The sequence below is a fragment of the Pelophylax lessonae genome, assembly GCF_965119305.1.
Source record: "Pelophylax lessonae genome assembly, chromosome: 6".
NCBI lineage: Eukaryota > Metazoa > Chordata > Amphibia > Anura > Ranidae > Pelophylax > Pelophylax lessonae.
This window is the reverse complement of record NC_138773.1, coordinates 271,361,446-271,386,266: the sequence shown is the minus strand read 5'-3', so window position 1 is coordinate 271,386,266 and position 24,821 is coordinate 271,361,446. Positions and strand designations below refer to the sequence as shown.

Sequence of the window (24,821 nt, the reverse complement as noted above, 5' to 3'; positions counted from 1 at the left end):
ACGGTCACTGTACAGCAGCAATAATTGGAGATTTCGACAAGTTGCTGTTTTCCCAGAACACTGGCAGCCTATACACTCCGGTACACAATGAAATGAGTAGACATTGTTAGTCCTCCCGCTACTAACCGAAAACATGGCTGCCTCCAAGGCGGCGACAACTTTTTTCGTACTTGGTGTTCTGTCAAAACACTCTACTCGTCGTGTACCTGAGTGTTTAGGTTGTGGCTGTTCTGTGAAAACAGCAACTCTTCCAGATCTCCAATTATTGCTGCTGTACAGTCACCGGAAGTGACGTGGTTGGAGATTTTGGCGTGTTGGAGTTTTCAACAGAACACCAAGTCACGGCTCCATTTCTGAATAGATACAGACCCATTTTTTTTTTTTCTTTAAACCTTTATTTTTCAGATTATGTTTAGCCTTGGGTTATTTTCCCCAACCTCATTTTCCTTCTGGCACTGCTTTTGGACATCCCACTAGTTATGATTTATGGAGCACTGTGCCCATCAATGTACGAAAGAGAAAAAAGGATTTAACCCTACAAACACACGTACTTACTGTAAAATCCAATCATCTGAGTTATTCGATGGACACAGCGATTATAAATCAATTATAAATCATAACTAGTGGGTTATATTGCCTCCAGGAGTAAGACTAGACAGAACAAAAAACACCTGGCTACGCCCATGGCCCATCCTCAGCTGCTATATGACCCCCCCCCCCCCACACACACTCTGCTCTAGGTAATCAGTTTAGTAGCAAGCAGTAGTAGAAGTATCAGAACTCTATAGAGGGGTGGGTGCTGTGTCCGTCGATGAATTCTGAGAAATGGATTTTACGTTAAGTACAAAAATCTCATTTTTTTAAATATTGTTTAAACCTACTTGTCCCTCTAAGACCAGGGTGACAATACTGCAGTGATTTCACTGCAGAACGAACAACATTGTCATCCTGTTACAGGTGAAAGTCAATGAATCTGCTGGCAGGATAAAATAAAATTTCAAGGAGAACAGGGGGCTTAAAAAAACAAAAACTGCTATTAACAGACTGCTCCAGATATTTAACTTTTTATTAGGTACTTTTAAACACTGCAATTGTGGCTCAAAATGTATGGGCTGAATAAAATAAGTAAAGATTTAATACTGACTCCACTACTTTTGGAGCTATGCCCTACCAGACTTGGGTGTTTCGGTTTCATCTGCCTTCCAGGAGTGTAGCAGACTGCTGCAGGTCTTATTCACAGTCTAGAAGTATGCTGTGCTCTCACTGTGTCAGTGTTTTATGGAGTCTGTGCTCTGTATTTTCAGGAGTTCTGTGGAACTTATCATCCTGCGATGCTGTAAAGATGACTATTATCCGTGACGCTCTGTCTCCTCTCACAAACACTGTGATCATTCCACATTCTGGCCTGAATAATTCTTCTTTTGACGATGATCATAAAGTGAAGTTTCAGTCCTCTGCGGTTTTACGGAACACCACTGGCTGCATGAGGTAAAACATGGGTTTCTCATCCTCAACTCTTAACCTTCAGACCATCTGTATCTAATACAGAGGAATAAACAAATCTTAAAGTGTTACTAAACCCAGGACCCTGCATTCACTATATCTGGTCTCCCACAGTACACAGAACATGAAAATGCAATTATTTTACTAAATATAAACTGATAAAAACCTTTTCTCATCAGCAGTATATAGCAGTCTTGTGACTTCTATCAGTGTCCAGCCGAGTACTGGTAAACCTTGTAGGAGGAGTTTTCATTCTCTGACTGTCCTATGAGGCTGCATGACTCCTGATCCTGTGTCTGGACAGTGCTGATTGGCCCTGTACCGATCACATATACCCTCCCAAGAAAAAAAAAAAAGTCTTTAGCAATACACACCTAATGGAGCATGTGAAGTACTATCAGGAGATGGATTGGGGACTGTGGAAGAAAGAGCGGATCAGAGAAGACAGGATCAAACAGCCTTGTAACACATCGCAGACGATCAACCCTTTAGGTTCCACAGTGTGTATAACAAGCATACTTTACTGGATATACAGGCTCATTTTTACTGTTGTGGGTTTAGTAACACTTTAAGAAAAGGCTACGTCTGTAATCTTTCTGAATTTTTTTTTGTTTTGTGTAGAACAAGGAACAGTTGGAACCTCTGTCCTTAGGACTTGCTTACATTAGCTAATGCCAACCCTCTACAACACTTTTCAGAGTGTGGCAGGGAGGTGATATGTCACCACCTCAGTGCCTGATTTTAGCCCACACCTCCGTGCTGCAACCTTTTACATTGCATGGGCTTGCAAGATGTTTTCGGCACAGCCCCATTTAATTCACAGGGGTTATCATTTTTACCACTAAGCAAACTAGTGCAGTCACAGCGTGTGTAGAACCCTTTTTGGCTTGGGGGGGGGGGCAGTTGAGGGGTGGTAAAACCACCCTATCTCCACGACCTTATGCAGCCCAGTGAATGAGACCCTAAGGCAGCCCATGTATGATTAGCAGTGGATGGATGAATCCACCATCCCCACCATCAGAATACACTGGTCAGCACTGCCGGCTATAGTCAGCAGCGCTGAAACAGCAGAAATTTTTGAAAAGGGTGATTGTACAAAAAGGCGATTTTCGAAAAGGGCGACTTGTGTATTTGCCTGGTTACTGCATAGCAAAATTTCGATCCTTGTGTGGCCAGCTTAAGGTGTACAGATCATATATTTTCCATTGGAAATAATAGGACATATGTTCATGTATATCTGTATGCAGGTAAAACAAATAAAAGTGGCTAAGTGGGTAGCGCTGCTGCGTAGCAGCACTAGGGTTGTTGGTTCAAATCCCAACAACGACCCTACCAGCACATAATTTGCATGATCACCCTGTGCCTGCGTGGGTTTCCTCCCACACTCCAAAGACATGCTGATAGGTTAATTGGCTCATATTTACATTGGCCCTAGTATGTATATGTATGAATGTGAGTTAGGGACCCTTAGATTGTAAGCTCCTTGATGCATGGACTTATGTAACTATATAATACAGGGATCTTCAAACTATGGCCCTCCAGCTGTTGCAGAAGTAAGGATCCCACAAGTCCCATGAGGCAATGTAAAACTCTGACATTCACAGACATGGCTAGGCATGATGGGAATTGTAGTTCCTGAACAACTGGGGGGCCATAGTTTGAAGACCCCTGGTATAAAAAAAAATGTAAAGTACTGCGTAAATTGACAGCACTAAGTGCCGGTTCACACTGAAGCGGCACGACTTCGGGGGCGACCTGCGAAGTCGCGTGCACCGCGACTTCGGTACGACTTGCACGGACTTCATAAAATGAATGTCTATGCAAGTCGCTCCAGGTCGCCCCGAAGTAGTACAGGACCCTTTTTCTAAGTCGGAGCGATTTGTGTCGCTCCTATTAGAACCGTTCCTGTACTACACTATGGACCGCGACGGTGCACGACTTGTCAGGCTGACCAAGTCGCCTGACAAGTTGTACTAGTGTGAACCGGCACTTAATGAGTACCTGTAATAAATAAAACGGGTCAACAGAAAGTGAACAAAAATGGCTTTGAAATGCACATTATATACATACTTTTCAGAGGAAAATGGTCAAGCTTCTGAAAAGTTTAGGGACCAGTGAAAACAGGCACTGTATTTCTTATATGACAGGTTTACTTTAAGTCCTAAGTATTCTATTTGTGAGCAAGACCGTGCTGTTCTGTGAATAATCACAGCATTGCATGCTGCGGCATCTTACAGACTTGTAAATGTTAAGTATAGATCTTAAAAAATTGCAGCTTATGCTTACTGACCCTTTAACTGTTGTCTTTTATGTAGGGGCTCATTTACAAGTACTACTTGTCCATCATTAGCCATATGTAATTGTGCTGTGACGTGTGATACCATTGTACTTAGAAGTTGCCATCTTCTGCAGGAAATCTTACACCTGCTTCCAAACGTTGTATGTGACCCTCTGTCGGAAGGTGTCTTTTATAGGCAGCAGTGATTTTCTGTGTCATGCCTTTATTCCTTTAGAAATCTGAGTTCAGCGGGAGAAGAGGCTCGCAAGCAGATGAGATATTGTGAAGGGCTGGTAGACTCCCTCCTCTTTGTGATTCAAACCTGCGTGAACACATCAGATTTTGACAGCAAGGTATCTATTTTATTTATTTCAGTAGTAATAACACATTTTTACATAGCATCATTTACTATGCATTAAGCTTTTTGCTGCTCTTAAATCCTTAGTCATAGGCAATTTCCTCCAGCTTGTTTGCGAGGTTAGAGATGTTTCAGAAGGAGTTTTTTTTCTTTGTATACTTCGATTCAAATTCCCTGGAGACAAAAGGGGTAAAATACAAATCTCTGCTGTTTTTTCTCCAGAAATTCTAATCAATGAGATTATTATGGCAGGTCACATGGTCCCACAAGTGTCTGCACTGCAAGTGGTATCGAGTGTTTATAGATCTTAAAGCTGAACTGCAGGCATGCAACTAAATATACAAACATGGAATTTGTGTATAGGAACTTTTTTTTTTTTTTTTAACCTACCAAAGAATTTTATTTTTTTGTAAAGCCAGTCCTGAGTTTAATGTGAATATTTACTCCTTGAGGCTCCGTTCACATCTAGGCGTTTTGGGGCGTTTTTGGGGCGTTTTTCTGCTCTAGGATCAGCTCTCAAAACGCCCAACAAGACAAATCCTATTCATTTCAATGGCCCCTGTTCACATCTGAGCGTTTTGACGCTGTATACAAAACGCCCAACGCTCAAAAAAGTACATGAGCTTCTTTTTGGGCAGATTACAGGCGTTTTCCATTGATCTCTATTCAATCTAAAAACGCCTGCACAAAAATCGCGGTAAAAATCGCGGTAAAAAACGCCGCAAAATCGCGGTAAAAAACGCGTGAAAAACGCTACGCTCAGGTGTGAATGTAGCCTAAACAAACCTTTCCCCACTGCAACCCCCCCCCCCCCCCCCCCGCTATTTAAAAAAATGTGTAAATATTTTTTTTTGCTCTGGCCAGTACCCTACCTAGACAAGAATGACATGACCCTTCTCCTGCAGGTCCTGGGATATGCCTCTCGCATATCTCAGGAAGCTGTAGAAGCAGGAACACCTTGTGGCTGGAGGGTGGACCTGGCAGGGAGTATCGGGACCGGGTTGAAAGAACCCGGTACAGACAGCTGGCTCCTGATAACCTGGGAAAGGTAGATGGCAATGCGGTACCCAGAGTGTGGCAGCAGAGGAGCAGATTACAGCAGGACGATGCTGGATTCACTGGACAGGTAAGTATGTGATGTTCTTTAAGGACAGGTTCACACCATACCCACACACGAATCCCACAGGAACGCGTTGTGCGTCCCTGTGCGATTCACATGCAGTTGTGTACGGTACGATTTCAGCCTATTCGCACTGCACCAAAGTAGTGCATGCACTACTTTTTAAAATGTACTGTAACCAGATCACATGGTACAAAAGTACCGTTTAATCTGATGCAGGCAAACGTGTTGGTTTTGCAGCCTACGTTTGGGGTGTCGTTACCTTTTTATTGACACCTGCTGCAGTTCGCAAATGGAGTGCGTTTTGCTTGCAGTCTCAATCGTACAGGAAGGCACAATGGGTTCATGTGCGGGAATGGTGTGAACTGTCTCTAAGCCAGGTTACCTCACTATTGTATATCTTTTGTCACTTCTGCCTCTCATTTTTTTTCTGTAAAAGTAAGTCCACAGGTCAGCTCTGAGTGAAAACAATACAATTTCTATGAATTATTCTGTAATTGGAATTCTCTTGGCAACAGGTTAGCCAAGATGTTGATTTCAGTCTGGCATAGATACAAATGCTCAAGGGAGAATCCACAAATGTGTGTGTTAAGCGAGAACATGAAAGTATGAAATTTCCAAGCTCGTAAATGTAAGGTTACAATAAAAATTATTCTTGGGTAACTTTAAAATACACAAAGGTGTGTTCAACAAGAATGCAATTGTTTAGCAACCAAGCTCCTGATATTTCTTCAATCCTGGTGAATAAAGCCTCAGCCAGAGAAAGTAGAAATGAAGGTGCAGTGGGCGGCAAAGTCTACATCCAGCATTATTATGTCCCCAAATAATTGCCCACATTTTCATGAGCCTGATTGACAGTCGGGGTTTCTTTATAGTCTGGCTAGTAGAATATGTTCATTAAATTCTGTAATTGTTCTGAGAGACATTAGGATTAGGGCTGACTGTCTAAAAAGCACGTAATATCTTTCTTTGTATGATGGCAGTAAGCCTTTCTGCTGTATAACGAATAATCTAGCATTCCTAGCAGCCATATGGAGTGTCTGAGAATGTCCGACCCTGACAGCCTGCCTTCCCTCTTTTCCAGACAGTGGAGAACTGCGTCTGTACGCTAAGAAACTTATCTTACCGCCTAGAATTAGAAGTGCCTCAAGCTCGCTTGCTGGGAATTAATGAAATAGAGGACTTCTGCAAGGAATCCCCCAGCAAGGACTCTGACTCGAGCTGTTGGGGTAAAAAAAAGAAAAAGAAGAAAAGGCCGCAGCAAGAAGAGTTGGTGAGTGCAAGTAGGGGATTGTGGTAAAGAATAAAGAGATAGCAGTTTCAGCCACTATCATTTTACTTGATTGTCTTGGTTTTGCCCTATACTATTCCTGAGAAACTGTAGTAACGTTTTTATAATTATTTCTTTAGCATGCCCTCAGAGATAAAAGAACTTATAGGGAGCGCTGAAGATGATCATGGTTGATTTACAGTAAGCAACCTTTCTCCCAATTTTGCCCTCTAGTGGTATTCGGTAACCGCTTCGGCACTGTAACAGCAGGCTGTTTAGACACCAGGAGGCTGCTGTCCCTTCTGTGTCACGCACTCCTGTCCTGGAAAAAACGCATCTTACATTTTTTTTGTTCGATTTTTTTTTTAAAACTGCAGATACAAAGCCTGATTTAGGATTTAAACTAGCATCACGCTTATTCTTTGATGAGTCCGTTATTAAATTCAAAAGCCAACTTTTAGTTAAGAGCTCAAAGTCGTTTTTTGCCATTAAACAACATCAACCATACCTAAAATGTGAATAATCACTAGATTTATTATATACAGTATGAATAGTCAATATGAAACTCAACGTCTTGAAAACAACACATTCCACAAACTTCTTTGTATTGACTATTTATAATGTATATAATCTAGTAAATATTCACATTTTATGTGTTGTTTTTTGTATCTAATTACATGCGTGCTTGCCGTGCATATCTAATTACATGCGTGCTTGCCGTGCATATTCCAAAAAAAAAAAAAAAAGTGTGCTCCACCACCTCTCAATTGAGCCTCTTACCTCTGGTCTGACCTCCCCAATAGTAAGGTCAAACAGTGCTTTCCCAGTGATCTGGGTCACAATCCTCCAATGCATCCAGAAAACTGCCTGCATACCACTCTTTCACTCTGCCCGGACTCCAGCCAATTCACCAAAAAAAAAAAAAGAAATATACCTCTAATGGTGTATTATAAAAAAAAAAAAGTAGCTTTTATTTTAAAAAATGAAGAAAAAACTACTCACAATTACAGTGCACTTTTCAATCCAGTGCACATGATAGTATCGCCTTTTTAAGATCTAAAATAGTTCGCCCCCTTAAGATAAGACATCAGTGTAATATGCATAGATGACCTAATTCCTGCGTTCTGACATGTTTTCAAAAAATAAAATGGGTTTGTATTCTTCTAGAGCAGGGGTGGGGAACCTACGGCCGGGGGCCGTATGCGGCCCTCAAAGTCATTTGGTCCGGCCCCCCGTGCAGCTGAGTCTGTGTCTCTCAGCTGATCTGTCAGAACGGAGCCAATGTTTCCTGTATAGTTCTGGCTCAGTTCTGACAGTCTGAGTGAGTCAAAGGCGGAGTGATATCAAATGCACTCCGCCTGTGACCAATACAGGAAACATCGCCTCTTCCCCCAGCGCAGAGCTGGAGTCAGACTGACCGACGCAAACCTGGAAAACCAGTTGCGAGTAGCAACATCATCAATACCAGTTAACATCACACACCTCACCAAAGAGAAGCAGTTGCAACCATCACATTAGGGGTGAGTTAAATGTTTGACCAAATATAACAGGCACATTTTTAAGTTGATAATTTGTACGGCCCCAGAATGATTTTATAAAAACCCAAATGGCCCTTGGCAGATAAAAGGTTCCTCACCCCTGTCCTAGAGGGTAAAGCCCTCCAGTGATACAAAAAAAGTGGTTAGTATAAGACAAGTAGACAGGTAGTGATGGCTAAATGGATGAATTTATTGAAATGTAATAGTTCTAAAAAGAGCCAATATAAATACAAATCTAGCTCTGATGAAAATCACAGTATATAAAAAAATTTAGTGTCCCAAACAGCAAGATGCTATATAAACCACACAAAACAGACAACGATGAACCTAAAACAAAAAGTCACAATATATAGCGTCCAGACGCAGTGAGGTATGTGGAATATGTAGGTCAGTGCGGCATAGCCTAATATGTGTAGCAAAAATATCACTATTCTATTCTATACTAACTGCATATTGGACTTAGCCCTTGAATGGCCTAATATTAATGGCAATAGGGAAATGTCGTTTCTATTGCATAATGAGATCGCTAAATGTGTACAGCATGCAGGTTCATCTGATTGAGTCAGTTCCTCGTGATCAGCGATCGTATGTAAATTCAATGACTGACCTCTCACTCAAATGATGACAGGTGCATCACAAGTATAAAAAGCGAGGGGAGAGTAAAATGAAGCAACGTAAAGGCAGCATCCGATAGGCATATCTTTAGAGTGTAATCAATAGGGGGATCATTTTCGTAGATAGTAAAGGCTGTCTTAATAGAGAGTGAGGTGATCTTACCACACCACACCCAATGCTGGGATTGATCCAGTAGAAGTGTAGTCAACGTGGGGTGTTAGTGGAAGTCCATCTACTCCAGCTCATCCAGTCCATTTATGGTGTATGTTCAGCTTGTATTCCGTAATGCCACCGTGTAGCCCACGGGGTATCAGATGCTAATGGACGTATATCACAGGCAAAATCCACTGCCTTCTACCCGTCCACCAGACTTGCTTCCATTAGCTCCAAGGAATAGGTAATTGTAGATCTGGTATGTATCCCTTCGCTTGTTACAAAGTGTCAACTCGGGCTTCAACTGCCAGTGTCCATGATGCGTGAGTGACATCAATGCGTTTTGCTCTGTGCTTGTGTAGCTTCTTCAGTGAAAGGATACATACCAGATCTACAACTACCTTTTTTCCTTGGAGCTAATAGAAGCAAGCCTGGCGAACTGGTAGAGGGCAGTGGACTTTGCCTGTGATATATGTCCATGAGCATCTGATACCCTGTGAGCCACATGGTGGCATTACGGAATACAAGCTGAGAATACACCACGTAACAAGCTGCAACATAGCAATTTTATTATATATATACATTGTATACACTGTTGTGTTTTTTTTTGTTTTTTTTTTTACATATTTCTTCCTATTAGTTTGGTGAGTGATCTTTGTGATGTGTTTTTTGGCATTAGTGACAGTTTTACCTTAAAGATGACCTGTTGTGGTATTATAAATGTTATAAATAACTGCAGCTTAAAGCATTACTAAACCTAAAAACAAAAATGTAATATATTGCAGCTTAGCTATCCTTGAATGTGGTGGCTGTATTAATTTTCTTTTTTTTTAGGTGTTTTTTTATTCACCTGGATATACTGCCAATAACACACCTACTGTCCTAGAGTGTCTGCATTCTTGATGAAGTAGCAAAGCTTGCACCTTTGAACAGTAGCATTATTAGTCAGATTTAGATGGACTTGATTAACCAGTTAAAGCTGAAATCCAGCTGACGTTTTTCAGCAGTTACAGCAAACAGTTTTTTTTTTTCCTAATGGGATCAGGGTTTTACATAAATTAATAAAAGCTGATCATTTTAAGCACTGCCCATAAATGTTAAATAGTTGGTCTCCCCCCTATAACTGCTACTTTTGGACAGCTGGTCTCTTAAAGTAAGTTGAAGAACAACAGACTTAATAGCTGGATCACCAGGTGAAACAAAGGGAAAAAAAGACAAAAAAAAAGGAACACTAATGCAGCCACCACATCTAAGAAATGGTGTGCTACTATTTAATAATTTTCTGTTTTGGGTTTAATACCACTTTGGATCAGGTAACACAAGATGTCTGCAGGTACCTTTTTTCAACCCAGCCCTCTCTTACCCCTGTTGGTTCCCCTGATCCAAATTTCTTCTAGTACAGAAACCTCTTCTCAATTTGAAGCTTTGCCATGCACTCCTGCCTTTCCAGTGGTGATTGCTGGTTTAGATAGCAGAGCTTCACGCTAAAGCAAAAAGTTAGGCCTATCTAGAGAATGGCATTGGGGTGCTCCCTGAAATGGGCATTGTGAATAATAAGTGTATTTGCACCTTAAGATCTCTGCCAATCGACTGTGATGCGTGCCATAACATTTGATGGTCTTTAAAGATGCAGTGTTTTAGGAACACAACACTGCTAGGAAGATTTCCTAATCCTGAGAGTGAGTGAGGTACCCAAAGATTGGACATGATATTTTTCATGGGACAGACCTTTGTTCACCAGTATAATTGTGGTTGCCCGTCCTTCCATTTTTCTTATGTCAGTGGCCATATTAGCCCCCACCCCCATTCACATTTTTGCCAATTTCCCAATTCACAAGATGCGAGAGACCCAGCAGGGTTTTCCAGCGATTAGCTGTGGGCGGCTGCCCCATCGGAAGAAATTTGATGCTGACAGCCCCTTCAGCTAATCACTGCAGCTGGCATTGAGCATTTATCTGCAAAAATCGGCTGTGGTTGCAGACTGTCTCTCAATGAGTGATTTAACGAGAGCAGCCATAACTAGCTGCAGGAGCTGTCAGCCTCCCATTGCTTTTACATGGGGCCGGCCACCTGCAGCTAATCACAAGGTACCCCTGCTGGATCTTCCACATGTATTTGCTAACGGCTCTTGAGTGAATACGGCCTTAATTTTATGCTGCCAGGTCCAGCCTTCACACCCATCCAGTACTATGATCCTAGGTTTCAGGCCAATGTCCCCAAAAATAGGAGCTGTGAGCAAGTATCAGCAACTGCAGACTTAGAATGTACATAAAATGTGGCAGGTTAATACTTTTTACTGTGTACAGCACTTAAAGACTCTTGAGATATTTTACAACTAATACTTTTTTTTTTTTTTCCTGCAGTGGGATGGTGTTGGCCCCATCCCTGGACTCTCTCAGTCTCCAAAAGGTGTTGAAATGCTCTGGCACCCCTCTGTAGTAAAGCCATATCTAACTCTTCTGGCCGAAAGCTCGAACCCAGCCACTTTAGAAGGTTCTGCTGGGTCTCTTCAGAATCTTTCTGCTGGGAATTGGAAGGTAATACGTCACTTGCATATTAATCAGTCTAACATCCGGTCAGAGCAACCTTCATTCTGGTTGGTTGCTTTTGGGCTTTAGCACTTTGCTCCTTATAAAGAGGGGAGGATCGCTTGTCATCTGTTAGAAACGACAACATCCAGAATTCTATGTCAGCTAATTCTTGTAGTTCCTCATAGATTTACCCATTCCTGCCCTTAATCACATAGTGCTTGCCTGCTGTATATATTTGTATATAAAGGTGTTGGTGAGAATGTCATTTTTGGTTTATATAAGGTGATACCAATTAAGTGTCAGTTATTGCTGCTTGCGCTTTTATATTCGGACCGTTCCTCTCCAGAACTTTCTTATTTTTCCAACACATAGCTGATCCCCTTTAAAGCAGTCAACCTTCAGGCTTGTGCTGACCTGAAAGTTTCTGTCTGTATGCTAGGCTGGGTGATGGGTGGAAGGGTTATGCTGCCACACCAGGCTGAGAAAAATTACCTACGCCTATAGGGCAGTCCTAGGGGGTATACTCCCACTTCCTGCTATAGGATCTCAGTTTTTTTTTTTCCTGCCTAGTCAGGTGTAAGGACCTAATCCCTTGCTGGGATCTATGGTCCTGGCATTTTTTTCCTTTTTTAAGCGAAACCTTTTTTCCTTTTGTTGTTTTCTTTCTACAATCAAGTCTATTCCAGTGAGAACTACAATCAACTCCTGGACTGGGTGACGCACTGGATATCCTAGATCCTTACAGTCTCCCCAGTCTGGCCAGTGAGCACGTTCAGACTGCAACTCCGCAATAGGTCAGCCGCGACATAGCCTCACAGGACGGGGGCGGGCAATCAGGGTGTACCTGGTGGCGACTGAGTCGATTCTAAATCGGATTCCTTGTTCTTACGGATGGATCTCGTAAGAGGCAGGCCGCATCTGCTGTGACCATTTCCAAATGGATCAGGGAGATGGGGGTGCAGGCCTATTCCATGAAGGGTCAGGTTCCTCCTTTCCCTGTTAAGGCGCATTCTACGAGGGCGCTTAGTGCCTCCTGGGCTTTCCGTCATCAGGCATCAGTGGTTCAGGTTTGTAAGGCGGCCACCTGGTCGTCTGTGCACACATTCACAAAGTTTCACAAGGTGGATGCCCTCGCATCTGCGGATGCTGCTTTTGGCCGCAAAGTTTTGTAGGCCGCTGTTGAAGAGGCTCCTGCCTCTTGAGGGTGTGTTTTTTTTTTTTTTTTTTTCCTGGTAGGTGAGCTCCAGTTATTTCTGGTTGAGTTCTGGTTGGCTATGTTTAGCCTTTTTAGGAACTCTGTTTTTTTTGCTGTGTTTTTCCCACCCCTCATGCTGACACTGCTCTGGGGCGTCCAATTGGTCAAGGAAGATATGAAGCTGTGTCCCTTAATGAACGAAAGAGAAAACTGGATTTTTGTCTTACCATAAAATCCTTTTCTCTGATATTCATTGACACAGCACCCACCCCTCTGTAGAGTTGGGTTATGTGGTGTTCTGACACTGCTTGTTACAAAACTGAGATCCTATAGCAGGAAGTGGGAGTATACCCTCTAGGACTGCCCTATAGGCATAGTCAATTTTTTTCTACCAAGTGTTTTACTCCTGTAGGGGGCAGCATAACCCATTGGTCAAGGAAGATATGGAGCTGTGTCCGTCAATGAACTTCAGAGAAAAGGATTTTACGGTAAGACAAAAATACAGTTTTTTCAGTTTTGGATAGAGTGGAGAGAGATAACTCCTGCTTTGTCTGTGCCCACATTAAGATTAGTCACCCTCTTTATATTTATTCTGTTTACCATTACCATTGAAAGTAAAAGTAAAGAAAATCCTAAATTTTAGGTTGTCCCCAGAAAAGTAATAGAGGGAAAAATCTTCCAATGGGGACACTAGTTCTGGTGACCCTGGGGGGCCCCAAGGAATTTCCTTAATTTGCAGGGATTTTCCCATCACTTCCGGTTTTGCTATGGGAGAGGAAGTGATGGGAAATCTTCAGAATGGGACAGTGAAAAAGATCTGGCGGGTTGTAAACCCTCCTTACTTTATCCAAAATAGAAAAAAAGTTTTACTTTAATGTTAATAAAATTACCTTTCCTTTTCAATCTGGAGCCGCTGTCATTTTCTCTAAAGTTCATTGTAATATGGCAACATAGAGGCCTTCTGTGCACAGTTGGTGTACAGAACTCCCCGAGAAATTTAATTTCCTCTGTGTGGTAGGCTCACTGTTTTTTCCAGAAGTTTGCATAAAGATTAATGTAAATTTTGGCATCCCTTAGAAATAGGAATTATATTTTTGGTGAGATACTCCCTATGGCTTCTTTCGCATTGGTGGTACTGCTACCACCTTCTGAAAATAAATCTGCGATCGATTGCTTTTCAGGGACGGTATAGCAGCAGCTGACAGGCACTTAGAAAGTGCTACTGCAAAAACCACAGCATTATAGTTGGATGCGCAATTATTCTATTTTTATGTTTTAAGAGGGGTTAAACATAAAATATATAAATAATTTGGCTCAAAAGACAAGGAATGGGTGATTGCATTTTTATTTATTTTTGTGTTGGGAACACTAATGTTACACAAAATTAAAATGGAACCCCAGACGCATTTTTTTTTCCAATACAATGAGGAATTGTGACAACTTCTTTCAGGTTATAATTGCGGCCTGTTCCCTCTGGGGAGATTTGCCCTGACTGGGGAAGGCACATTTTTCAGTTGTCATTAGATAAGGGTAGATACACCCTAATGTGGACACCCATTCAAGTGAAAACATTCAAAGATATCATTTCACCTCTTTTTGGGGAAGTTTCCATGTACTGTGTTTGTCTCTGTTGGTCAAGAAGTCAGGTAAAATCTGCCAGTTGGGAATATTGAAATAGCTGGCAGTAACCCTTCCCCTTTATGTCCAAAGCTTTAGGAAAGTTTTGGCTAAAGTTCTGTTTTACAGGAAGAAAAAGCTATGTGCAAATGTAGTTTTTTTTTTTTTTGTGTTGCAGTAATTTATTTATTTATCACAAACCACATGAAGATACATAAGTAGGGAAAAGTGGTTGTGCCTTTTTTATTACAACAGGAGAATAAACAAGGGATACATGGTATGCGAAGATAGTAACTTGCTCAGTTGACCACTGTAAACCTGATTTGCCCTTGCAAAGTTTGCGCAATAGACACAGCATCCGACTACAAGAAAATATTTCAGGTTTTATAAACCACTTCAGAATTGTGTTTCCCAGTTTTTATTACATTTCATTCCAACAGGATCTAAATCTAGGTAGGTTTGACAACTTATTAAAGTGGTGCAGTACAGAGAAATCTAGTATCCAGTCATGAGGGGGTTAATGTCCTATTTAATATTGTGTTTATCTGAATCAGGCCTCTGGATATTACCTTCAGCTACTAGTGGTAAGGAACATTGGATAGAGGAGTAGAGATGACCGGTGAAGTATCTCCTGCCGGCACTGTAAATAATCTGTCGCCTTCTCTGTGTCTCTGCAGTTTGCAGCATATATCAGAGCGGCTGTCAGGAAGGAAAAAGGACTGCCCATACTGGTGGAGCTGCTGAGGATGGATAACGACAGAGTGGTGTCTTCTGTGGCCACAGCATTGAGAAATATGGCGTTAGACGTCCGCAACAAAGAGCTAATTGGTACGTTGTGAAGGCGCAGAGATGGATGGCTGTATTGATTGCTTAGGTTTGCGCACTTGATTTTACAAGATGATAAAATATTCCCATTTTATCCTCATCCTTTATAGTAATCTATTTTGTCCATATTTATCCAAAGGCAGAAACCGTACACTGGCTCTGGACAGCTAAGTGAGAGCAGAGACGCAGCAATTTTCCAGCTGTTTCTTTGCGGAGACCAAAGTAGACTTAATTTTAAGGAAACTCGCTAAAGACAAACAAAACAATATTTTGCCTCTGATGGCTTCTTTTTAAAATGCTAGTTGTTCAGCTGTCATGCTGATTTTCTTGCTTAAAGTAGATCTAAGCCCAATAACAAAAATCTCATGTAAGCTATATTAATGTGTACCTAAACCCTAACAATAGAGGTAAAGTTTTTGGTTAGGAGAAACTTTATATATATATATATATATATATATATATATATATATATATATATATATATATATATATATATATATATATATATACATATATATATACTTTCTTTTTTGCTTCAGATAGTGTTGATAAAGGTTAGAACCCCTGTCAACATTTCCTCTAATTACCTGTTGTGTCTTCCAGACTGGAAGTGAGAGTAAATCAAATAGTGTTAAAAAAAAGTGGTGTTTTTTTAACCATTTCCCATTTATTCAAAACTCTGGATTTTTTTTTTTTTTTTTTTAGTATAGATACTGTTAACCCTTTCTTATCAACCTGAAAACGTGTCAGAGTTTGCATAAATGGCTGCTTTTAGGTAGTATCTAAGCACTAATAATATTTCAGTCCTTAATTCCTTACTATTTGATTATTTTATGATAGGGTGAAGTACATCCTTTATTTTCATGTGTCTTTGCTCATGTGTTTCCCTATGATCATGATTTTTTTTTTTTTAGGTAAATATGCAATGCGGGACCTGGTGAACCGGCTTCCAGGGGGCAACGGCCCCAGCGTTTTGTCAGATGACACAGTGGCTGCCATCTGCTGTGCTTTGCATGAGGTCACCAGCAAGAACATGGAGAATGCAAAGGCTTTGGCGGACACTGGAGGCATTGAGAAGTTAGTGAACATCACCAAAGGAAAAGGGGAAAGGCAAGTCTTCTACAGTGGTGTAATCCACTGGCCTAAAACAGACATTTTGTATAAAAAGTACATAATAGCTCTCTGTTTCATGATGAGATCTCACCAACATCTGGTAACTTGTTGCTTTTAATTATTCATTTCTGCAAACTTATTGGCAGCACACTGCTCAGTGTACACGAGTGAGTAGAGGCTGCACTTTCTGAAAATCCATAAACCGCTCAGACTATCATCCATTTCTACAGTCATCCTTTCATTAATTCATGCTGCATCTTCATTAGAAACATCTGGCCATTTGGTTTCACAGCAGGAGCGAAGGGACAGCGAAGAGCCATGTTCTTATGAAAATTGGATTATCCTTTTTATTTGATTTAATTCAAATTTCATTTCTTTGCCTTCTCATGAGTCGCCGTGCCCTGCCTGTGTGCCGTTACATCCACATTTTAATACCGTTCGCCTCTGGTATTACATTTTCAGGTATTATGGATCAAATTAGGAGCTGATGACAGTAGCTCATTAATCATTGATAAGCTTCTCAAAAAGTTGAACTCTTAAGTTGTCATAGGCAACTTGGTGTTTCCTGAAGGGTTCATGTTTTAATCTGTTACATAAACTCAGTGTAAACCAAAGCAAAAGGTTTGCTTTTGCTTGAACACATTTATCTTCTACCATCAAGTTGTTGCAGACCACTCTTCTCTCAGCACTAACATTTAGAATTTAGTTTTGAAATCTCAGCATGTCTGTCTTATTTTGCTGTTTTAATGAACTGCATTAACCCTCAGCCAGTAGATGTGTTATACCAGTGGTCTCCAAACTGTGGCCATTGGGTCTGATGGGGCCCTTTAGGACTGCATCTATGTGGCCCTTAGGACACTTTTCCTTCCACTAATACAAGGCACTATTATTGGCATAATTTCTTCCACTGACACCAATAGTGGGACATCATTTCTCCCACTGACACCAACAATAAGGGATCATTCCTTCCACTGTTGCCAACAGTGGGGTATAATTCCTACCACTGACACCAATGATTGAGCACATTTCTTTCCACTGACCTTAACAATGGGGATAATTATTATGATAAACAATGGACCACTATTCCTCCCACTGACACCAAGGATGGGGCACTATTCCTCCCACTGACACCAAGGATGGGGCACTATTCCTCCCACTGACACCAAGGATGGGGCACTATTCCTCCCGCTGACACCAGCGATGAAGCACTATTCCTCCTACTGACAGCAACGATGGAGCACTATTCCTCCCACTGACACCAAGGATGGGGCTCTATTCCTCCTACTGACAGCAAGGATGGGGCTCTATTCCTCCCATTGACACCAAGGATGGGGCACTATTCCTCCCGCTGACACCAGCGATGAAGCACTATTCCTCCTACTGACAGCAACGATGGAGCACTATTCCTCCCACTGACACCAAGGATGGGGCTCTATTCCTCCTACTGACAGCAACGATGGAGCACTATTCCTCCCACTGACACCAAGGATGGGGCACTATTCCTCCTGCTGACGACAACAATGAAGCACTATTCATCCTACTGAGAGCAACGATGGAGCACTATTCCTCCCACGGACAGCAACAATGGTTCACTATTCTTCCCACTGACACCAGCGATGGGGCACTGTTCCTCTGTCTGACACCAAAGCTGGGACACTATTTCCTACTGGCCGCAGATGCGATGTTGTTGTTTTTTTATTTCCACTGACCACCAAGCCCAAGAGATTGTTTATTCCCATTGGCGCTGGGGCATTTTGTACTCCCTCTGACCACAGTCCAGCCCCCCTAAAGCCCTGGTGCCTACCCCTCAGCCCTAGTGGGAACATTGATCTCTGCTAGCCTCATGTAACATGTTCCCAGCTTTGTATTGTCTTCTGCAGCATATCCCCAGCCAAAAATGTAGCATGTCCTCTGGCCCTCTTTTCCTTTATTAGGTCTGCAGTTTGACAGTTTCCTCTCAAGCATTACATATATTGAACATTATATGTGTCCCTTTGATTTTAGGGGCTGCATTTGAGGCCCCCGTTAGATTTTAGGGCAGTGGTTATCAGTTTATGAGCTAAAGGACAGTATACAGACCCTTTGTTTAAAAAGTATGGAGACCCATGCTATCTACAGGGAATTCTATTGTGCTACCTTTATCTCCTTGTTTTGTTTGGTGAACATAAAGGCACTCTGTCATGAGAAAAAAAATAGTGAATTCTATTGCTGGCCTTCCCTTGAAAATGCTAGAGGTGTGGTTAAGTCTGACTTCAGTAGGTTTTGAATCGCAAACTCTGAACCAGCCTGCCATGACTGAGTGTTAGAAGAACTTATGTTTATACTTGTTCACTGTCAGAGACTCTGAAAGCATTGAAGCCTAAGCATCACCCTGACAGGGAACTAAGGCTGGCCTTGAATCTTTGCCGGTTCAGCAGGAACCAGCCGAGATTTGAACCATCGGTGTGCAGGCTGAATGTACCAAGTTGATCGATGAACTTGGCTACAACCAGCCTGCTGGTTTCGCTTGCAATTATGTCAATTAGCTGCTAGCAATAATCACTGTTTTTTCCCAGCCGAGACGGCTTTAGCAAATAGCAATTCCTGCTTTTCCTAAGTTCCCACTGACACTTGATCTTTTTAGCAATCTATAAGAGGGTAATTCTTCCCAATGACCACATGTGTAAGGCGCATAATACCCATTTACTATGACGCTAATGTATCATGAGTAGATATAGTAGATGTAATTTTTAGCAGGGGTTACCTGAGACTTGAAAGTTATATCATGGGATCCTCTGTGTTGAAAAGGTTGAGAAAGGATGATATAGTGACTAATATTTCTGCAACCTCACTGTACATTTCAGGCACATGGTTTGTGTCTTGCTCCCTCTCCCAATCCCTCATTCAACCTTCCCCTTGGCATGCAATTGAGTATTAACTGATTTTTGTACTACTTTTAAGTGTCAGCTGGAAGTCTGAAACTGATTAAACATGTGAATGGCATTGGAGGCTGCGTCTTTTTTTTTTTTTTTCTTTCCACACGTAATAAATGAAGCCCTATATTTACTGTTATGGGCTTTTTAAATAATCTGTCTTTTTTTTTTTTTTTTCTTACAGATCTTCTTTGAAAGTGGTGAAAGCAGCAGCCCAGGTGTTAAATACATTGTGGCTGTATCGGGACCTCCGCAGCATTTATAAAAAGGTACTTGTGTCACAAAATAAATTCACATTCTACTTTGTGTTATTACACTTTCGTGTGTTCTAAAGTTCATGTTGTGTTGCCAGATGGTTTCAGTTGGCTACACACTGAGAAATATCATTATATAATGTGAATGATTTTTTTTCTGTTAAGTGTCAGTATTGCTGCACATGAGATCCAAACAATTGCAACACACCCAAATCATGGGAATGGAGAGGACATAAGATGACATGACAGTATGTGGTCAGCAGGTACTGGCCCCTTAGCTCTGAAATGCTGCTTGCTGCACCCGTCACATACAGTTTATAGTTTTTGCTTCTGAAAATTCCTACTCTGTATAGTCTTCAACAGGCGCCAATGTTTGTGAAGCCAGGCTTTGTTATATCAGATCACTACGAGCTAATAGCACTGCTAAACCAGGAAGCTGTTAATGACATGAGATGTGCAGTAGCAAGGGAAATAAATAAAAAGTAATCAGTGACCCCCTAAGGGAAGATCTATGCCATTGTTTGTAGTTTATTTCTGTACCAGGACCAGGGCCGGTGCAAGGATTTTTGACACCCTAGGCGAAACCTTATTTTGGCTCCGCCCCTGACCCCACCCCCTTCACATTGCCCATGAATATGATAGAGGTGGTGGGGATGGAGCTTTGGGTAGCGGGGGGGGGAGGAGAAGGAGGCAGAGGATGAGGGGGCAAGAGGAGGAGGAGGGGGGGAGAGGAGGAGGAGAGGGGGAGGGAGATGGAGAGGGGGAGGAGGAGGGAGAGGAGGAGGAGGAGGAGGAGGAGGAAGAGGGGAGAGGAGGGGGGGAGAGGGAGAGGAGGAGGGGGGGAGAGGGAGAGGAGGAGGGGGGGAGAGGGAGAGGAGGAGGGGGGGAGAGGGAGAGGAGGGGGGGAGATACATTACATATTTGAGAGATCACACATATAAGTCATATGTATACACACTATAGAGTTAGTTAAAGAATCTCAATGTGTTTTTCATTATTCACTTACCACCAGGGCTCTGCTCTGCTGCCAATGGTTCTCTCTCCTGGCACAAGGAAAGTTAGGCAGCCATGCTTCTCCAGCTCTGTCTCACACACACCTCCAGGTACCGACCCCCCTGAGCTCCATTCATCAGATATGTGAGTCTGTTCTGCTGCTTGATAAAGGGGAGGGGAGAAGGACAGAGCATAGCTGGCTGTCTATAGCAGTGGTTCTCAACTCCGGTCCTCGGGACCCACCAACAGGCCAGGTTTGCAAGATAACTAAATTACATCACAGGTGATCTCATTTGCTGCTCAGTGATTGCAGTATTCTAGTCTGCATCCCCCAAGGTAATACTTAAAATCTGGCCTGTTAGTGGGTCCCGAGGACCGGAATTGAGAACCACTGGTCTATAGTAACTGGTCTTCACATGGATCATGGGAGGGACCAGGGACGGACGGTCACTGCTTCTAAAGCTCTGGACTGGCACCAGAGAGTCTCTGAGAGACGGACAGGTCACAGACTGTGAACTGTCTGTCACCATGCAGTGGGTGAGCCCCGTAGTCAATGATATAAGAGGACCTGTAGTGACTTGGTACCGTCCTGTAGATGGGAGGATGCAGATAATAAACACTCAGTGGTGGACTGACAACTCATGGGGCCCCCGGGCAATAGGAGATCATGGGGTCCCCTGTGTTCCCTCCCACACTCAAGCCACACTAACACAAAGCCCCACCTACATATTGCACTGCCCACATGCGTTTGTGGCAGCCATCCTCCACATATCAGCTCAGCTGCACAGAAGGGCCCCAATTCTTGACTGCAGCTTAGGCTCACAGAGATTCACATTGGTATTGCTGGAAAGTCACCAAACACCTGACAGGTTCAAAGGTGACAGCCATCCAAGAAAGCTTCCCTACCATGCCTTCGGGAACCTTTGTGAGCCTGATCGTTTGGTTGTTGCAGCTCAGCTGCATAGAGGGGGCATTTAACAATCTACTGCAGCATAGCCTTTAAGAAAGTCCCGGGATTCTTTCTGTAGAAGCACTTCCATGTTTAAAGATGACTGCTGTGCAGGAGCAATCTTTATATGCAACCAGGGTGTTTTATGAAAGCAGTGGGCCTATGTACAAGATCCAAATTTTGGCCCTAATGCCAGAGAAAAATGTTCAGCGCGTACTGCAGCTAGTATGGGGTGTGGTTTTCAGGGGCTAAGTCCCGGGTCACACTTGTGCGATGCGGGAACACTGCGAATTCGCAGCCTGTTCCCGCATGGCAAACGCACCCCTGGCAGTTCACACTGCCATATGCGATACGCTGGGGGTGTCAATTAAATGTTAACGACACCCCCAGTTTGATCGCATATCGCAGTGAGATCTGACAGTTCGCACAGGATCGGATCGCACAAGTGTGAACCACTGTGCGATCCGATCCTGATGCGGCTGAAAAAAAGGGTCCTGTGCGTGTTTGCTGCAGGTGCAGTGCGAATTTAGCCATACAAAGTGTATGGCTGAACTCGCACCCCACAGCCGATCGCATGTAATGAAGGAGCAGTGCGCTCCGAATTACATGCGATCGCCGCAGCCGCACAAATGTGAACCGGCACTAAAGGAAGCCTGCTGGTTACATGACTGATGGGTTACTTGCCTTATGCAGCTGTTTGGTTCCTATCAGCACCTTCGTGACAGGGTTGCCACAACTTTTTTTTTTTACACCGATAAAACATGGAAAATCTACTGACAGAACGTGATTTTTACTGAGAACCTGAAATAATACATAAACTCCTACAGAAGGGGGAAGAAGGAAAAGCAGGAGGAGAGATAGGAATAGGTGGGAAAGAGAGATGGGGGAGATGGGAAAGTAGGAGAGAGATGAAGGATGGGGGGGGGGGGTGAGAAAAGGGAAGGGGAGAGAGAGGATATGAGAGCGGGGGAATGAGAGAGGTGCTGAGAGATGGGGATCAGAGAAATGAGAGAGGGGGGTGAGAGGGGATATGAAAGAGAGAGGGGGATGAGAAAAAGGGAGGGGGTGTGAGAGAGAGGTGGGTGAGAGGGGATATGAAAGAGAGAGAGGATGAGAAAGAGAGGGAGGGGGTGTGAGAGAGAGAGAGGATGAGAGAGGGATGAGAGAAATGAGAGAGGGAGGGAGAGAGAGGGGATATGAAAGAGAGGGAGGGGATGAGAAAGAGAGGGATGAGGTGAGAGAGAGGAGACAGAAAGAGGGGGTAAGTGTGAGAGAGAGGGGGGTAAATATGTCTGCTACTCACAATTATGACCCCAGACTGCTCTCCTCTGGGCTCAGGCAGCTGGGATGTAGAGCTGCTCTATGCTCTACATTTCAATCTGCTACCTCCCAGTCCCTTTCATAGCAGTGTGTGTTGTGTAATGTATGGGAGTCTGGGAATATTCTTTTACCCATAGGATTTGCACTCAGATCCATCCACACACCAGATCATCCCCAGATTCTCCCAGCTGGGGTCACGGACAGAACGTATGGGAGATCAGGGCTGCAGGGGAGGGGGCGGGGCTTGCTATGCACGGCTCCCTATGCTGTCCACTGTCTCTGTCCTCTCCTCAGGGAAAAGAGTCTGTGTGTGTGGGGTGGATGGGGGAACCGATCGCATGTCATTCATCTGCCAGGACAGACAGGAAACTGGACTGCTGGGGGGTGGGGGGGGAGGAGCATGTACTGAGATCGGCTGTTCTGTAGAGCTCTCTCTCTCCACCTTCTGACCTTCTCCTGGATGTGACACCCCCTGCACGAGCGGCCCGCCCCCCGATTCTTTGCATGGTAGGAGAATGCGGACACCTAATCCCACCCCCACCCCCACCCTCTCCTTCCATGAGAGCCCAGGACTAGGGAGGACCTGTCTCATCTACAGAGAAACGTACACTGTCAGAGCACCCTCCCCCATCAACTTACCTGATCATACAGGCACAGGCAGCCTCTGTTCTTTCACTGAGTCTATAAGTGCTGTGTCAGGACTCAGATGTCAGTTCGGTCCTTCAGTGCTGCCGCAGCGCCCCTTCACTCAGTGATCAGAGCGGCTACACAGCACAGGCAGCGGCGGGACTCAGAGAGGGAGGCTGAGACTAAGTTGGCAAACCAGTGGTCAGGCGCCCTAGATGGCAGTGCGCCCTAGGCGGCTGCCTAACCTGCCTAATGGTAGCGCCGGCCCTGACCAGGACACAGATCTGCACTACCCAAGTTATACCGGTTCGAGCGCTTGTGTACCCATAATATTACTGGGCAAGTGGGCTGAAAAGTTTATGTGCACAGTATTCTTTGCAGGGACCAGGCTAAGTCATGCAACCATGTTCACAGCCTAACTGCATTGATTTTACTTAGATCACATAAAAACCATAACACTGGTATTAAATGTATCCTCTCCGTGCTGCTCACTGTGAAGAAGTAGAAAGAAAGGAGGGCCACATTGTTCAATCCTTGTAAATTAAAATTCTGACAAGAAAAGAAAAAATACTTTAAAATTGACCTATAGCCAGGTTATTTACATCCAAATATTCTCTTTTTTTTTTTTCCTTTATTAAGAGGTATGTAAAAAGAGACAATTTATACAGGGATCACTAACAGTACAGAGCAACAACATACATGAATCGTGGAACTTCAGTACAGAGTGTGTTAGATGTGAAGATCACAAACATATTAGTTATACAAGTCTCATTTTTAATGCCCATCAACTAACTCGTTTGGTGCTCCAACTATTTAAATAAAACAGTACCGTCATCCCATAGAGACATAGGAGAGTTCTATTTCAAAAGACTGAGGATGATGGTAATAATGGGGCAGAGAGCCCTGCACACTTTCTAAAAGTATAACTAGGCAAAAAAATGTTTTCTGTTTTCGATAGAGCAGAGAGGGATTACAATACTTGTCAGGTTTTAACTGCTGTCTCTGCTTCCATTCGGTGTATTCACCCTCTCTATTTGTCCTCTTTACCATTCTTACTAAGAGCGAAAGTGAAAGAAAATCCCAGACTTTGGGTTGTCACCAAAACAAGAATAAGGGGGAAAGTTTCCAATGGGGACAATAATTCTGGTGACAGCTAGGGATTCCCCTCACTTTGGAGGAATTTCCTTGCACTTCCTGTTTTTGCTATAGGATAGAAAGTGAAGGGAAATCGCCCCAATAGGACACAGATGACAAAAAGAAAACGAACCCTCCCTTACTCTATCCAAATTGCAAAAAACATTTTTTACCTTTTAGTTATACTTTAACCATCAATACATGACCTTTACGAAACACCCTTACTGACCTCTGTAGCTGAAGGACCTGTGAAGAAATTCATCCCGAAATTTTACAACACAGGCATGGACATCTCAGCTGAATTTCTCTTAGCAGACAGCCAGCCTGAGCCTACTAATGTAAACAAACACCACCTGATAGCAATTGTTTAGAAATGTACTGAAATGTCACTTTAGAGTTACTGTTGTGATATTTAAGGATGAATTACAGTGCCACTACAGAGCTTAGTGAGTGTTTCTTTCAAAGTTCATTTACTGCTTGTAAAGATTATGTATGTAATATATTTAATCACAGGTT

At 43.0% G+C, this 24,821-nt stretch overlaps 1 protein-coding gene across 5 annotated transcripts in view; it reads left to right on the top strand.

Moving 5' to 3' along the window:
- The window catches only part of PKP4 (plakophilin 4), a 585,731-nt gene that overhangs the window by 542,321 nt on the left and 18,589 nt on the right, over positions 1–24,821 (top strand). For all 5 annotated transcript variants that reach the window (XM_082260328.1, XM_082260327.1, XM_082260326.1 and 2 more), the window contains 7 exons: positions 1,305–1,488; positions 4,017–4,134; positions 6,344–6,532; positions 11,199–11,372; positions 14,856–15,006; positions 15,918–16,113; positions 19,213–19,297. In XM_082260328.1, coding sequence (XP_082116454.1) covers positions 1,305–1,488; positions 4,017–4,134; positions 6,344–6,532; positions 11,199–11,372; positions 14,856–15,006; positions 15,918–16,113; positions 19,213–19,297 — 1,097 coding nt within the window. The remainder of the gene's footprint in view (positions 1–1,304; positions 1,489–4,016; positions 4,135–6,343; positions 6,533–11,198; positions 11,373–14,855; positions 15,007–15,917; positions 16,114–19,212; positions 19,298–24,821) is intronic.